Raw genomic sequence first — 17,812 nt, 5'->3', positions numbered from 1 at the left:
AGGTTGGTGAGAGGTTAAACTGAATTTGAAAAATTCAGGTATTTATTGGGAAGAAAATACGTGGAAGGAAATGGCAGTTGTTTACAAACACTGGAAGGTATGTCATGGGGAAAAATAAATAGACATTTACAGGTTAGCACAAATAACATCAAAAGAGTGACAACAGAGAAAAAATACACGTGTCATCTGGAGTGATGCCAAATTTCTAGCTGCTTTTTGAAGGTTCCATCACAAGACTTGTCTAGAGCTTAAAAAAATACAAGTGTCAGGAAAGCTGTAGAGGGGAGTCCAATATAGATAAAGTTTTGTAGACCAAATCTTTCCAACTCTTAAGATTCTTTGATTCCCTAAATCTTCTGGGCTTTGACTTCCCTTGGGCATGGTGCACAGAAGCCTCACAAATGGTAACTTTTTGCTACCTCCAGGCACATCTGATCCTGGGAACCAACTTACAAGAGTCTAAAAAGTCAGAGTAAGTTTTGCACTTACCTGATGACCTGGTGGCCCTGTGTCTCCTTCAGTTCCAGGTGGACCTCTTGGGCCAGGCTTGCCCATAACTCCTCTGTCTCCTTTTATGCCTATTATGTCGGTCCCTGGAGGTCCGCGGGGACCAGGCTCACCTGAATTCACACAGAGCCCATCAGTGTTGCCAGTAAGGGAGTTTTGGCAGGTGCTATCAGTGATGGTTAACCCTGCACCTTATTGTTACCTGGAATGTTCTTTCTCTTGCTAAGAGTGCTGGGGTTGTAGTAAGGAGAGAGAATGCCAGTGAAGTTATACCTGGCACAAAGTATAACTGTTTATTTCCTGAGGAAGGTTAGAGCCAGATTTGTGTCTACTTCCCCACTCAGTACCTCACACACAGTAGGAGTTCAATAAATATCTCTCTATTAGGCTTGTTAATTTGGTATTTGCTAAACTTTTCAAACAGGCTGTTCTGCCCCAACAACATCAACCACCTAACCCTATGTGAGAATGGGTGGTTTAGGGAGGAATGGAGAAAGCCGGAGAGCAACGAGGTTACATGAGGAGAAGGCTGAAAGCGTCTCGTGTCAAACATTATTTTTGCTTTTTTCTCATATTTAGAAGTACACCCTCTACCTGGATTTCCTCTTGAACCTGGTCGTCCACGATTTCCCTTTTGGCCAGGGATGATTGCACCAGGAACACCTGGTGACCCTGGGAATCCTGTTATGCCAGTGGGTCCTTGTGGCCCAACATCTCCCACTGTCCCTTTCCTGCCAGGCAGGCCGGGCAAGCCTGGTGCTCCCCTGTCTCCTTTGGCTCCTGCAAAGAAGAAAGTATGATAAGTTTCTCTAATGCCCATAGACTTGGGGTTCTAGATGGTGATTACCTTTAATAGTGTAGACACTTTACTTAGAAGGCCTGAGAGTCGCAATACATATATATATGTGTATATATATATATATATATATATATATATATATATATATACATATATATATAGTTGAGTTGAGACTCAGCTCTGCCTCAAACAGCTGTTCAGTCTTGGCAAGTTGTGCTGGTTTGGATCTGTTATGTACCTCATAAAAGGCCATGTTCTTTTTTGTTTGTTTGTTTTTGTTTTTGTTTTTTAATCTTCATTTTATTAAGATATATTCACATACCACACAGTCATACAAAACAAATCATACATTTGATTGTTCACAGTACCATTACATAGTTGTACATTCATCACCCAAATCAATCCCCAACACCCTCATTACCACACACACAAAAATAACCAGAATAATAATTAAAGTGAAAAAGAGCAACTAAAGTAAAAAAGAACACTGGGCACCCTTGTCTGTCTGTTTCTTTGTTTCCTTCCCCCACCTTTCCACTCATCCATCCACAGACTAGACAAAGGGGAGTGTGATCCCCATGCCCCCCCCAATCCCACTGTCCCCCCTCATAAGCCACATTTTTATACAATTGTCTTCAAGATTCATGGGTTCTGGGTTGTAGTTTGATAGTTTCAGGTATCTACCAGCAGCTACCCCAATTCATTAGAACCTAAAACGGGTTATCTATATTGTGCATAAGAGTGCCCACCAGAGTGACCTCTCGGCTCCTTTTGGAATCTCTCTGCCACTGAAGCTTATTTCATTTTCTTTCACATCCCCCTTTTGGTCAAGAAGATGTTCTCCATCCCACGATGCCGGGTCTAGATTCCTCCCCAGAAGTCATATTCCACGTTGCCAGGGAGATTCACTACCCTGGGTTTCTGATCCCATGTAGGGGGGAGGGCAGTGATTTCACCTTTCAAGTTGGCTTAGCTAGAGAGAGAGGGCCACATCTGAGCAACAAAGAGGCATTCGGGAGGAGGCTCTTAGGCACAATTACAGGGAGGCTTAGCCTCTCCTTTGCAGCAGCAGTCTTCCCAAGGGCAAATCCTGTGGTAGAGGGCTCAATCCATGAAACCACCAGTCCCCTATGTCTGTGGGCATGTTAGCGACCATTGAGGTAGGGCAGAAGGCCGTGTTCTTTTAATCCAATCTTGTGGGAGCAGACCCATGATGGGTGGGACCTTTTGATGAGAATGTTTCCATGGCGATGTGACTTTACCCATTCAAGGTGGGTCTTAATCTCTTACTGGAATCCTTTAAGAGCACTCACTTAGAGAAGCTGAGAGAGACATTTTGGAGAGAAGCTAAAATATATAATCCAGAGTTTGCCCCCAGGAGAAGCTAAGAGAGACAGAAACCCAGAGACATTTTGGAGAAAGCCATTTTGAAACCAGAACCCAGGAGAAGGAGGACCAGCAGATATCGCCATGTACCTTCCCATATGACAGAGGAACCCTCGATGCCACCGGCCTTTCCTCAGAGAAGGAATCTACCTCTTGATGCCTTAATTTGGACATTTTCATGGCCTTAGAACTGTAAATTTGCAACCTAATAAACCCCCATTGAAAAAATCAATCCATTTTCAGTATATTGCATTTCGGCAGCTTTAGCAAACCAAAACATAAGGTCACTTCAGCACTAGAAGACTCAATTAAAATGGAGATAATACCTGCCCCAGTTCAGGTGTTTAAAGATCAAGTAAGATAATACACAGACAGAAAAGCTCTAAAGTGGTATGTGTATGTAAGCCACAATTACTATTATCCAACGAGCTTTAATTACAATGATGTAATGTAGTCACCGAGGATTCAACAGAACATGGCAAATGATGCTTTATGGCATTAGAAGGGTTTGTGGAGCTAAACCCAAACAAAGAATCAACAAAGTTGCGATATTTATTTTTTTAATTATCCCCCTTAACGCATCCTAGTCTGGAAGTGATGAATATGGCAAGGAGTTTGGATTTACCAAAGCAGACTCCCAGAAGGTCACAACTTCATACTACCATTTTTCACCTCAGAAAAAAAAATAAGAAATTGTGTTCAAATTCATGAATGAACAATGTCCAAATTGAAAACAATCTCTCCCTCCCTGTCCATCTCTGTGTTATTCTGGAAATAATAAAGGGCATGAAAGTAGGAGACAGAGGTGAGGAAGGAGAGGAAGGGAAAAGTGAGGATGAGGAACGGGAAAAGGCTTGGTTACCTGTTCTGTAGTGAAGCCTTAAAGTGGTGAGGAAAAGAAAACGAATGACTCTTGTATGTCTAGCCCTTTGCCTATTCATGTTCTTTAGCTTCTCTTATGCCTGTAATTTATGCTTTTAAAAGAAAATGTTTAGATGAGTTTAGCTCACCTCAAGCTCTGAAATGCTGCATTTGTACAGAGTGTGGCAATGGGCTGAAGCACCAAAATGTAGTTTTGGGTTACATATTCCATGCCCATTAAATGTTTACATGTTCTATAATATGAGTTCTCTTTAGGATTTGGGAGGAAAAAACGAATTAAAGGATTTGTACTTTCTAAATCTTCATGAACTCTTCTCGGTATTTAGTTATCCTAGATTGACTGACATGCATAATCATTTACTTACTTAGTGAGGTTATTTGTCAGTTTTGTGGCTTTTTTAACTTAAGATCTAATCATTTTATATCAAATTTATTTCCAATTAAATGCTTCAGTGTTCTCATTCCAAACGGTTAAACTGTGAGCTCAGCCTGGTAATATGAACAGAAGCTCATTTATGGTCATGGGGAAGGGAGGGGTCAGTGAGGGGTGGGCGCATGTAGCTCAGCCAACTGGACTATCAAGTCATAAAGAAAAAAATTTGGAAAGGACAGCTCTTGTCTACTTTGATACTTTCAGCCTTCTCAAAATCTTAAGCTCCTGCAGGCTGGTTCTGGGTGAGCATCATGGCTTGAGGCCCTTGTTGGGTATTGGCTCTTTGCTAGTAAAGTACTTCTACCCACGGGACCCATGGCTGAGAAGGGGCAATGGAAGGTGCAAATAATCTAACACTTCTCCTGATAGGTTTCCCTACAACATGGAAAACAGTTCAGAGAAGCTGCTTATCTTGTGAAACACTGGCATGAGAAACACAGATTTCAGTCTGTCAAGGAATAAACCAGCACACATTTTGCATGTTGATTAAATTGCCATGTCTGAGATGTGGAGGGAGTTACTTGGTGTGGTGGTTTGAAGCTATATGTACCCCAGAAAAACATGTTCTTAATTGAATCCATTCCTGTGGGTGTGAACCCATTGAAGTAGGACCTTTTGATGAGGTTACTTCAGTTAAATTGTGGCCCACCTCAGTCAGGAAGGGTCTTAATCCTATTAGTGGAGTCCTTTATAAGTGGAGTGAATTGGGACAGGCAGAGAAAGCCACAAAAGCAAGAAGATGAAATTCATCGGAACCCAGAAGAGAACGGAGAGACCAGGAGAGGGCTCCATGTGCCTTGCCATGTGACAAGCTAAGGACCAAAGATCACCAGCAGCCAGCCCCAGAACCCCACAGTCTTCAGGGAGAAAGCATCACCTTGATTGGACTTTCTTTTGGCCTCAAAACCATAAGCTAATAGATTCCCATTGTTTAAGCTGACCAATTGCATATTTGCTTGAGCAGCCTAGGAAAATAAAATACTGGGTAACCCTTAATAAACAATAACATAAACCACTAGCTGGGGCTGGGGGTTGGAATCAGACCTATAAAGAAACAAGGTAAGAAAAGATTAGTATTACTAATACAGGAAGGGATGCTCAGTGAGAAGTCATTTCTACCTCCTTACTCTTAGGACGAGATAAATTTAAGCCATGCTACCAACAACTGCAACAAAACAAATACACAAGAATCCTTTTTATTTTTAAAGGCTTTCAGTTGGATCATAGTTTCTAATTTGTTCATTTTGTTGTCATGGTAGTGACTAAACTTTTAAATTGAATACAAAGAATATAAATATAAAATGTTATCATTGGGGCTTCTTTAATTCAAATGTTAAGTTTATTTTATATATCAAGTACATTAGACTGGCTTCTGACTTGAAAATGTGAATCAGAAGATTCAGGCAAGAAGAACTGTTTACCTTGAGCACCAGGATTTCCTTTTGGGCCTGGAAGTGCCCCTAGCAAACCTGAAAAAGATAATTTTGGTATATTAATTTTTTATTGTATGGTTAATTTCATCATATGCATATAAAGCATCCTGCTTGGTCAGGTAACAGAAGAAAGTTAAATTATCACATACCAAGAACATATTAAAGATCATCAGTTCTAGCAGAAAAGAATCTCTAGAGCAGTGAAGGATTACAATGTCATTAATTATTTCATCCAAAAGAAAACTAGTGGATCAAAGGTAGTAGCAGGTTGTACCTGTTTCTCCCTTTTCTCCAGGTGGCCCAGGAATTCCATCATTTCCTTGGTTACCTCTTATACCCATTGGTCCAGGAAATCCTGGGAATCCTGGAGGGCCTGGGGAAAAAAAAAACAAAACCAAGCCATTCAAAGAAGAAACTATTTCCCACCTAATGGCCCAATGTGAACACCAGGGAGATGTGTGGAATTTTGTTAAAGGTGCTTTTTTTTCAGAACTGTGGTTATGTGATGCTAAGTCTACCATGAAAACTCTGAACAGATTAATAGTATCATGAGGATTATCCCTTTGGAATTTTAGGTTGGCAGATATTATAATTAGGTAATTATAAGTATGTAACCTCACTTTTCTGCATTTTGCTCTGGGTACTGAGTAAATGGTACTGAGCACTGAGTGCTGAGTATTTGGGAGCAGTTGCTGCTCAGAGGTACAGGCGTACGGAGATTCCTACCTCAGGAGAAAATGTAACTTCTTCATGAAAGGGAAAGAGAGAAAGTATAAAAATGAAACCTTGACGGCCTTTCACCCCTGGAGAGCCAAGGAAGCCTTTGAATCCTTTAAACCCCAAATCGCCATCAGGACCCGGCTTTCCTATAAATGAAGTGGGTGGGAGACAGGAAAAGATAAGTGCCGACAATGATGGATAAAACAGTCGGCTCTAGCCTCAAGGAAACTCTCTTGCTAGTGGTTGTCCCAGGCCTTTGTCCGGTCTGCTTTGTTTCCCCAATCACAGCAAAGACTGTCAGTCATTTTCAAAGCTAGGTGCACCCTCCAACCAGATGGACCAATCCATATCCCATTTATAGCTCTCACTGGGAGTTAATAGCAAATCTGTTGAACGTCTCAATATTTGAAAAGGTAGTTTAAGTATTATCTTTAAGTAAAAGCCTTGAAGCTGCAACCCAGTAGCTTAGCAGTTGTTTCTAATAAAACAAAACAAAAACTTAAATCCTAATTATAAGCTAATATGAAAACCAGCTGTCTACTCTAAAACATGCCAGAAGAAAAGATTCAGAATGATATACGATTGTGCAACCAATGAATATCTCGGGTCTTTAGACTGAATTTGTTGAGGCAACACTTCAAAAGCTTGTTCATGGGGGCAGGTTTTTAGATTTCAGTCCAAAAAATGTATTGGCTGATCAGTAAAATTAGGCTCTTTCTGATTATTTCAGTTTCTTAGTGTCTTAGAATTTGAAGATCAAAGATGAATAAAAGCAATTCTAGTACAAAAGCACAAATAGCTCTTTTTTTCTGAAATGTTTCTAGGAGATGAGGGTCATTCTACATGTAATGCTTCCAGATTTCATACCCGTAAAGCCATGCTCACCTGGGTGGCCAGGGCTGCCGGGGCTCCCAGGGTCTCCCTCCGGTCCAGCAGGCCCCACATATCCAGGCAGGCCAGGGGACCCTCTTTGTCCTTTCTCTCCCACGTCACCTGGCAATCCTGGATCCCCCTTAAATTCAGTCAAACACCTTTAAAATTCTTGTATAAGGAGGATATGTGATCAGAAGCAAGTGTAGATTACGTTTTGCTCCGTCATTCATTTATTCAGTCATTCACTCCACAATTCAAGTGTTAAAATAACAGCAGTGTGATATGTGCTGGGTCAGTATGGGCTACATGATTTGTAGGGTTCAGTTCAAAAAGCAAACGCAGAACTGCCTTGTTGAAACTTTTTAAAAAAGCATTTCAAGAAGGCAACAGCAGAGCATTGAACCAAGTGCAGGGCCCTTTAGCATGGGCTTTCTGCGACTCACATACATGAAGCTGGCTCTTGCTAGGGGAATACAGAGGTAACCAGGATATACACAGTCCCTGCCTTCAGGTAGCTGCAGATGTGGGATGGATATTAAAAAATCACACAGTTGCATAATTACCAGGTATAAGAAGGAAATGCTTAGACTGTATGGATGGATATGTGTCCAACAAATACTGTGCATACAGATGCATGTATGTCAATCACATGTAAAAGAACCCTCTAAATGATTTCACATTCATTAAGTCTGCATATCAGTTTTATGATAGGTCAGAATATACAGATTTAATGATAATTTACAAAATCTTCATAGTTGCCAATGAAAATGTATGTCTGTCACTATGCTTTGCTAGCCTGATATTCATTTGTATGTCCAATGCCAGTTCTAAAATTTGTTCTGATGGTTAACTGTGAATACTCTAAATGAAAAGATTAATTAACTGAACGCGAATTAAGTGGAATAGGATTCCTCACTGAGAAAAGATCTCAGTGGAAAGAGTTTCTCCTTGGTTTTCTGAGGGTCTAGTCTAAAACTAAAGGACAAAGGAAATCCATGCTCTAAAAAGTAAAGGATCTGTGTAGCTCTAAAAATTTCTCTTTCTTATTGTTTTAGCAATTACTGCCGGAGAATGTGGCTAATAGAAATCTTTAGGAAAGGTGGTAATGTGTTGGCTCAAAAAGAGTTAGGGAGAAAGTCCTTATACCATAACAGAAAACTTGGTTGGTCTTTGTCTCCACTTCCTGAGCGGTAACGTCTGCATCTTTCTAATTTCCTGTGCAGGAGCATCTTTTGTTCTTTATGGTGGGTCTGGGACCACCTGATGGTTCATCTGCTAATGAGTTGACAGTGTGGGGCCAGCCACACCTGCAGCCTGAGGGTGGGGCTGGACACACCAGAAGGAGCAACCCCGTGATTAAGGAGTTGAGCTTTGAGCCACATCATATCAGCCTCACCTTCCTGAGCTCTGGGAGGAGAGACTGAATTCAACCACGTGGGCATTGATTCCATCAGCCATGCCTACGTAATGAAGCTCCTTAAAAACCTCGGCTACATCGAAGCTTCTATGAGTTTCCATGACTGACAATGTACATCAGTGTGCTGGGAGGGTGATGTGTTCTGACTCCACATAGAGAGGACGTGGCATCTTGAGGTTGAGACTCTCCTGGAGCTTGCCCTCTGTGTCTCTTTTGGCATCTTCTTATTTGTATCCTTTTACTATAATAAAGCTGTAATGGTAAATATAGCACTTTCACTGAGTTCTATGAGTCGTTATAGTGAATTATTGAACCCACAGGGTTGACAGGAAACCCTGAATCTGTAGACAGGTGGTCAGAAGTGTGGGTGGTTCTGGAACCTCTGAATTTGAAGCTGGTGCATGAGTGAGGACTGTCCTGTGGAGGATGGCCCTTAACCAGTGGAGTGTGGTCTAATTCCCAGTAAAGTCAGAAGTAGATTGAAGTGACTTACTGCAGTATCTGCAGCTGGTGTCAGTGCTGTTGAAAGTTGCAGAAGTTTTGGCAACATTTACAGTCCCCTAAGCAATAGTTTTTATATTTTTCAGACTCATATTCTCATTTGAAGGTCTGATGAAAACTATGGACTCTCCTCTTCCAAAAATGTTCATTCAAAAATTTTGCATGTAATTTCAGGATATTAGTGGGCAGCTTGGAATCCCATACGCTCCCCATGGAATCCCAGGTTTAAAACCGCTGCAAATGGGAATTTCTATGAATTATTCTCTAGTGGTCTAGCTGTGGCTCTTAGCCGAACTACTGAACTCAAAGGAAAGTTAGAAGAAGAGAAAACTATAAAAGCAACTGAATCCCATTGAAACATCTGGTTGTTTGGTACAACACGCTAGCAAGGGCTTTGACATCCAACTTCTGACACAGCTCAAGCACTGAGGACCTTGAGACAAAATGAAAACCTTCTGTGTAATGGAATAAAAACTGTTAAAAGTACTAAAACAATTAAGAAAGATAAATACACATATCTTAGGATTTTGTTTGCTTTTTAATGATGCTCTAAAGTTATTGTAAGTTATATCTTTTATTATGTTTTAAAAGACAAGTGTTTTTGATGATAAGATTTGGAATTTTATTTTTATAAGTCTGTGTCCAGGGCAAAGAGGTCACTTTGTAACTCAAGACAAACAAACACAGCCCTCTCAGACTGTGGGGGCCTGTAATGATTGCCACCTTCTGGCAGCAAGCGTCAAATGCAGGCTTAGTTCTGAGAAATTCCTTGGGGGAAATTCCTTGGGGGGAATTTCCTTAGTTCTGAGAAACAGTGGGGGAGGGGGGAAGGGAGGTAGGGCAGAGTCAGAAGTTGACACCTGTGTGACGGACAGACAGGCATCTTCAGTTGGGGAGATCAGGTAAAAACAAACAAACAAACAAATAACTGCTTGAAAACACAGTAATATTTTCCATTTTTTCTGTCCACATCAATCCCAGCACTTCTTGTTATTTAAAGGGCTCACTCCAAGACCAAACCATGACCAAACCACGAGTGCTTCCCTGGCCTACATACCTTTGGTCCCTGTGGTCCTAGCCTTGCACCTTCTGGATAACCGGGGTCTCCTTTATCTCCTTGGAGTCCATGAACCCCCTGGAGGCCAGGTCTTCCAGCTGAACCTGGGAGTCCCAATGCTCCCTTCTCTCCTTTGGAACCTGAAATTAGAAAAGCATTCAGGTAAAATAGATAAACACAGGATCTCAAACTGTTCTACTTCTGACCTTAGTACAAACCACCTTCTCCCAAGAAGTTGGTTCTTCTGAATCATAAATATAGCAGGTAGGTTCTAGTGGATGATTTTAATACAACTTAAATATTTACTCTGTTCTTACCCATGTCCTAGCTGCATGCAGTGCATTTGTCTAAAGGCAACCTAGCTGTTTTACGTAGACCAAGTAGAAAACCAGAATGACAAGAAACAAACAAACGGCACAGAAAATCTAGAATTGTGACCCACATGCCTTGAAGGTCGTAACAAAAACGTATGCATCACCTGGCACTCCCATGTTCCCCATGCTTCCTGGAATGCCATGTGGTCCTGGCCCTCCAGGATTCCCAATGCTGCCTGGATCTCCTCTGGGGCCTTGAGAACAAATAAATAGTCATACAACCTGCACAGCAACAGAACACAATAGGTGCTCAAAAATATTTGTTGCTTGCATGAACAAATGAATTCAGAGCTCTAACAGCTGGTTTAGGTACTTGTTTAGCTGCCTGTTTGCCTTCAGATGAGGGGACTGGGGGACACAGAAAATTTAAAATTAGAGGCAGGAATGGCTTACAACCATCAAAATTTTCCTGGGCCAACACCAGCTGGAAGGGGGAGCTTCTGCTACTGTATAATAATATATTTCCAAATGCAATAATCAAGTTTTACTGCCACGTAATATATTTTGTAACTGAAATGGTCATAGGAAATAAGGGACTACTTTAATTGTTTAAAAAGTTACTTTGCATAACATGACCACAGACATAGGGGACTGGTGGTTTGATGGGTTGAGCCCTCTACCACAGGTTTTACCCTTGGGAAGACGGTTACTGCAAAGGAGAGGCTAGGCCTCCCTATGGTTGTGCCTAAGAGCCTCCTCCCGAATGCCTCTTTGTTGCTCAGATGTGGCCCTCTCTCTCTGGCTAAGCCAACTTGAAAGGTGAAATCACTGCCCTCTCCCCTACGTGGGATCAGACACCCAGGGGAGTGAATCTCCCTGGCAACGTGGAATATGACTCCCGGGGAGGAATGTAGACCCGGCATCGTGGGACGGAGAACATCTTCTTGACCAAAAGGGGGATGTGAAAGGAAATGAAATAAGCTTCAGTGGCAGAGAGAATCCAAAAGGAGCCGAGAGGTCACTCTGGTGGGCACTCTTATGCACACCTTAGACAACCCTTTTTAGGTTCTAAAGAATTGGGGTAGCTGGTGGTGGATACCTGAAACTATCAAACTACAACCCAGAACCCATGAATCTCGAAGACAGTTGTATAAAAATGTAGCTTATGAGGGGTGACAATGGGATTGGGAAAGCCATAAGGACCACACTCCACTTTGTCTAGTTTATGGATGGATGAGTAGAAAAATAGGGGAAGGAAACAAACAGACAAAGTTACCCAGTGTTCTTTTTTACTTCAATTGCTCTTTTTCACTCTAATTATTATTCTTGTTATTTTTGTGTGTGTGCTAATGAAGGTGTCAGGGATTGATCTGGGTGATGAACGTACCACTATGTAATGGTACTGTAAACAATCGAAAGTACGATTTGTTTTGTATGACTGCGTGGTATGTGAATATATCTCAATAAAATGAAGATTAAAAAAAAAAAAGTTACTTTGCAAACTCAATCCCTTGTTTAAAAAGAAAAAAAAGAGGCAAATGTGAAAAACCCTAAAGCAACATCTAATTTTCTTCTCTGTGATATTGTGATTAAATTTAATTCATAACACATATCACTAATTTCACAATAAAATTTGTGGTAAAAATAGGTTAAAAATTAGATAATATTTTCTAATTAATGCAGGCTGATTATAGACACTTCCATTTTGGCTTAATTTAGAAGTGAATTTTTGATGCACTGCTACTGGAGTCTAATTCATACTCAACCCAGTAAGTCTAGAAACAAGTTTTATTACATTTAGACCTTTGAAAAATTAAGACATATTTTAATTAGAGAACCAGCCATACCTGGGGGTCCTGGTGGTCCAAGTGGCCCTTCAAGGCCCTTGAAACCTGGTAACCCTGGGACACCTCTGTTCCCTTTCTGACCCGGGTTTCCTGCAAATCCTAAAAATAGAAAATGTATTATTAAAAATATAGGTGAGGATTTTATCAGACTCATCCACATTCTGGTTAAAACTGATAGGCTATTACTAAACTACAGAATAGCATATTTGTTAAGAGCATGGGAAGATATGGGTTTATATCTTTTTCAAAAAGGATTAAATGAGATAATACATGAAAAACATTTAGAACAGCATCTGGCATGAGTTAGTCCTCAATGAACACTAGCTTTATCATAATAACATTTACATTTTAAAACAACATTTTTAAAATCAGGAGCCTAAATATAGCTTCATTTTTGTAGTAAAAGCAGAGGATTATTCTGTTACACTGTTCTCGTCTAGACCATCCCATTCTCAATCCATTTGGTAATGCTATCATTTATTAAGTAACTACTGCATGACAGACATCGTTCCCTTATATTTGCATTGTTTAATCTTCGAGCAATCTCAGTCTATCCCTGAGCCTTTCCAGCCTGGCTTTACAGATGAGAAAATCGGAACTCTAAAAAGGCAACGAACTTACCTAGAGTCACACTGTCAATAATTGAAAAACACTGGGATTTGAACCCAGTTCTGCGTGACAGGAAAGCTCATAAACTTCCCACAGCACCATCTTAGTTTCCTTAAACCATACCTTCTATCACACCATTCTCCTGCTCGAAAATTACAAAAATCACAACTCCTTTGTCTGGCATCTGCAGCATTCTACAGTCTGACTATGGTCTGGCTTTGTGCCTTTTCTCAAGCAGATTCAATTCCCTTAGATGTTTTCCTGCTTATATACCAATTTGTTCATTCACATATGGATTGAGTATCTAATTAATAGACAGGTCTTGTGCTGGATGCTGGAAATATAAAGATTAAAAAATCATGTCTCCTTTCCCAAATTGTTTACTGTCTAGTTGGGGAGACAGTCAAATAAATAACTGCCAGCCAGTATGATAAGTTCAGTAATAGAGTTAGGTCCAATATGCTGTAGGGAAGAATTTCTGGAAGAGAAGGCTTTTTTTTTTTTTCTTTTAGCTCAGTCTTAAAGACCAAGTTGGGTGAAGAAAGCTTGGAATGGGACAGGATTCCTAGACAAGGAAATAGCATATGCAAAAAAGTGGTGAGTAGCAGGGGTTTAGGTCACTCTATTTCATAACCTTTGTTTTTTCTCTTTATGCCATTTTTCACAATCTAAAGCTATGTATTGTTTTAGCTTGTCCATTTGCTTCCATTTTTCAGAGGGCAACAAACTACAGCCTGTGGGACCAATCTGGCCTGGTGTTATAGGGCCAAGGATGTTCTTTACATTTTCTAAAAGGTTGTAAAACAATTAACAACAACAACACTACAAAAAATAAGCAAACCAAAAAAAAAAAAAAAACAAGAATATGCAACAAGGGGCCATACGGTTCATAAAACCTGAGACATTTATCATCCTGCTCTTTACAGAAAAAGTTTATGGACACATTAATGTCTTTTTCCCCCACTAAATTGTCATTCCACCATGGCTGGGATACCACATCTGCTTTGTATATTCTTTATATAGTCTCTGTATATTCAGGACATAGTAAAATGCCTGGTCCATAGGTATTAAAAAATAATTGTTGGGTAGATAGGTGTCACGTGACTGGAGAGGTAGTAGAGGCCAGGTGGTGAGGAGACTTACATGTTATGCTAAGTTTTAATTCTTAAAGCAAGGGGAGTCTTAGAAAGATTCTAAGTCAAGCGTATTATCTGCTCATCTGACTCCAATTGAAATCCTCTTTCCTGGAGGCTTCTCCGACTGTCATAGTTTCTGTGTTTTCTATTTCCCTCCACTCCTACAGGGCTTACGTCAATGGAACCTAGCAGCACAGCAAGGGGGTTGAGTATGGACTTCGGAGCCAACCGTGTCAGCATGAGCCCATCTCTGTCGCTTCCTATCAGATGACGTTGGGTAACTCAACCTCTCTATTCCCCGTCCATAAAATGGAATGATAGCAATACCAATACCTACTGGTAGGGTAGTTGTGAGGATTAAATAAGGCAATATTCATAAAACTTAGAACAGCACTTTTGTGTGGTAAGTGCCGTAGAGGTCTTTGTTAAATAATATAGCAGCGCTTATTTATAGAGTACATTATTTATTATCTTTTTATACCACCTCCCCAAGTTTCCTGTGCAGACTCCTTGAGGAGAGGATAATGACTGTGCTTACTTGTACCCTCAAAGTCCCTTCCACACTTGCAGTGAATGTCCTTAACTCAGAAGTTCAGATAAAAAAACGACTGTACTCAAATTAAAGAGGCCAAGGACTGTATTTTACTTTGGGTGGGGGAGGGGTTGGTGTTCAATCTGTGGTCCTTGGTTACACATTTGAAAAGCTAAAAGAAAATATGAGAATAGCTTTGATGCATACCATACCTTGGCCAAGTAAAAGAATTTTGTTAGAAGCATAGAAATAGCATGTGTCTCCCCATACTATACAGATGGAGTTTTTAAATTGTAAATTAGTATCCATTATGCATTGAGTATGTGCGAGTCAAATGCAAGAGTCAAATTCTGGCTCATGTAGGCACAGATGTGATATTCATATATTTTTTTTAAAGTGTTTTCAAATCTACCTAGATAATCTAGAACAGTTGAGTGAACTTGCATCTATGCTGTTTATGAATACTGATATTCATGACTATATATATATATATATGTTCATTATATTCATATCTGGGATTAGAACAGTTCTTGTAGAGTTTTAAAAAATATTCATATTACTTGTTTTTCAATGCTAAAAAAAAATATAAACTGTCTCCTCAGCACTAGATTAAATGGGGTAACGTTATCCAGAAAGCTTTTACTTCTTAACTTTCCTTTGTGAAAAAAATACACCGTGTATAAACTGCTTTTCCAGTGATTATCCGTTTTGTAAATTGGCAAATTAGTGGGATCACTCTGCAGAGCCCTGTCTGATGTCACTGATTCTCTGTGAGGTTTTTCCTAATTCCCGGAAGGATGGTTATCCAATCTTTCCACAGTGGCCTACAGCACTCTGTGCAGAATTTTTTAAAGTGAATCTACTTGAGCTGTAAATCCTATAAGTATTTGTTGAATACAATCATCCTATGCAAAATTTAATACAATTTTATCAAAACTTGATACGGTTTTGCAGTTACAAACACATTTTTCCATGATTCCTTCCCTGCTATGAAAGTTTGGTTTGCAGGTCAGTAATATTTTACCCAGCAGTTCTCTGTTTTTCTAAAGTCACTTGGGATTGGCCACTTTCTCCATTTTGAAAATTTGCTTTTGTATTGTCTGAAATTGGTCACATAATATAAATTGCCACAAAAAGTACAGATAATTTGAAATAATTTGAATAGTTTGGGATATTAGCCTAATAGCTAAATCTCACAATCAACACTATTTCTAAAGGGTTAACTTTCTAATGAAAAATACTTTTTCTTTAGCAATTCTTCTTCAAAGGTTCCTGAGCATGAAAAGCAATTTTTTGATGCAATCAGAAAAACTCCTCCTGGTAGTTGATGGAATAAAATGGAATTTACAGTGGGGGTTTCAGTTTCAGCCAGGGAAGTTTTTAAAAATTTATTTTATTCTTTTCTCTTTCTTTTTGTTTTTCTTTTTTTAAAAAACAACTTTTTATTGTAGTGACTTAAACAATATGACATTTCCCATTTTGAACACTTTCATTATATTCACAATGTACTACCATCACCACCATCCATTGTCCACGTTTTTTCATTACCCCAAACAAACTCTGTACCCATGAAGCATTAACTCCCCATTCCCCACCCCCATACCTGTAATATACTTTCTGCCTCTATGAATTTGCATGTTCTAATTATTTCATGTAAGTGAGAACATACAATAGTTACTCTTCCATGTCTGACTTTTTTTCACTCAGTATGTCTTCAGGATTCATCCTTCATGCCTTTTTATAGCTGAATAATACTCCATTGTGTGTTTGTATCACATTTGTTTTTCCACTCTTCTGTTGATGGACACTTGGGTTGCTTCCACCTTTTGGCTATTGCAAATAATGCTATGAACATTGGTGTATCCGAGTCCCTGTTTTCAATTCTTTTGTGTATATACCTAGAAATAGGATTGCCAGGGCATGTGGTAAATTCTTTGTTTAACCTTCTGAGGAACTGTCAATCTGTTTCCAGGCAAGTTTTTAAATGTGGAATTTTCTAAGGGTTTAATTTTTACCATAATTGGCAAAAAGGGATTTTTGAGGCTTATAATTAAAGATTAATTAGTGACAATATAAATATAGACCAAAATGTAAAATTAACTTAGAAATTAAAAGTTATACATTAAGGAGGCAACATACCATTGTGCAAGGCACAGAAGACCCAGTTCTAGTCCAGTTTGGCTGTGTGACCTTGGGCAGGCAAGTGAACACTGACCCACGTGATTCTCAGTTGTCAACTAAAGGGATTTGTCTGGATAATTTTGTAGGTTCAGAATCAGTTCTGATGTTCTTATTCTAAACATAAGAAATTCCTTACCTTTGAAACCAGGTTCTCCTTTGTCCCCCGTTAAATGGGATATTTGAGAAGGCCCAGGAGGGCCTTTAGCTCCTTGTTCGCCTTTGAGTCCTGGCAGTCCTCTCTCACCCTTTACTCCTGGAACTCCAGGGATGCCTAAAAGACAGGAGAAACGACCTCAGTTCCTTTAATTCTTTAAGTAGTTCATAAGGATTAAAAATTAAGAGTGCTAAGAGCTTAATAAATTATTTCCCAGAGCAGGTAGCCATATGAAGCGGGTATGATAAGCTGCTGAGAGAGAATATGATTCCATTCGACTGGGAAATAGGAGTAGAGAAAATGGCAAAATCTATCAGAACTATTCCCCCCACCACCACCAAACAATGAAATGTGATTTATTTTGATGCTAAATAAATAAGATTGTTCATGTCTCCTGCTAGCTGGAAGACATTCTATCGCTTACCCCTCTGTCCTGGGGTGCCAGGGCTCCCAGGAGTCCCTGGAGGGCCGAAGTTTCCAGGAAACCCCATCACCCCAACCAATCCTCTTGGGCCTATGGAGACAGCAGAAAGCAGTACAGTTCAGGTTGTCCAGATGGGAAAAGCAAAATACTCAATAAAACAAAATAAAATAACAAAGTAAAAAGGAAAGGAAAGGAAAAGGAAAATGCAAAGTAAAATGAAATGATATAAAAGAAAATATAAAGTAAAATAGTGAAATAAACTTTGAAATAGAGATTGGGAGTTGAAGGAATGGTTTCTGTAGTTAAGAAAATATCTGTATTTGTCTAACAGATGAGTCAGCAAATAATCCCTTTTAATATCATCTCTGTGGAAATCACTGGTAGCAAATGACATTTATGGATGAGAATGGAATATGTTGACATTTTGGAGCCTTCTCTCCTCCCTACCCATGACCAATAGCTTTCTATCGTATTCCCTTACTTTATATTCTTCATAGCACGTGTCTCTAGTTGAATGCAGTTTCTAAATGTATTTGTTTTTGTTTCTTCCACTTTGGAAGGTGGAGTCTTGCCCATTGGTGCATCCCTAGCACCTAGACCAGTGCTG

The 17,812-nt window shown here is 39.7% G+C and overlaps 1 protein-coding gene across 5 annotated transcripts in view; it reads right to left on the bottom strand.

Moving 5' to 3' along the window:
• Positions 1-17,812, bottom strand: part of COL4A3 (collagen type IV alpha 3 chain) — a 151,526-nt gene that overhangs the window by 12,010 nt on the left and 121,704 nt on the right. For 4 of the 5 annotated variants that reach the window (XM_037848460.1, XM_037848458.1, XM_037848463.1 and 1 more), the window contains 11 exons: positions 17,206-17,295; positions 16,764-16,898; positions 12,170-12,268; positions 10,487-10,576; positions 10,009-10,148; positions 7,046-7,172; positions 6,226-6,306; positions 5,715-5,813; positions 5,429-5,476; positions 1,102-1,287; positions 490-620 (listed from right to left, as the gene is read on the bottom strand). In XM_037848460.1, coding sequence (XP_037704388.1) covers positions 490-620; positions 1,102-1,287; positions 5,429-5,476; positions 5,715-5,813; positions 6,226-6,306; positions 7,046-7,172; positions 10,009-10,148; positions 10,487-10,576; positions 12,170-12,268; positions 16,764-16,898; positions 17,206-17,295 — 1,226 coding nt within the window. The remainder of the gene's footprint in view (positions 1-489; positions 621-1,101; positions 1,288-5,428; positions 5,477-5,714; positions 5,814-6,225; positions 6,307-7,045; positions 7,173-10,008; positions 10,149-10,486; positions 10,577-12,169; positions 12,269-16,763; positions 16,899-17,205; positions 17,296-17,812) is intronic. The other variant, XM_037848461.1, reaches the window with a different exon arrangement.

Source organism: Choloepus didactylus, chromosome 9 (assembly GCF_015220235.1).
Source record: "Choloepus didactylus isolate mChoDid1 chromosome 9, mChoDid1.pri, whole genome shotgun sequence".
Taxonomy (NCBI): domain Eukaryota; kingdom Metazoa; phylum Chordata; class Mammalia; order Pilosa; family Megalonychidae; genus Choloepus; species Choloepus didactylus.
Note: the sequence above shows the minus strand (reverse complement) of the source record. Positions and strands in the feature narration are given on the sequence as shown.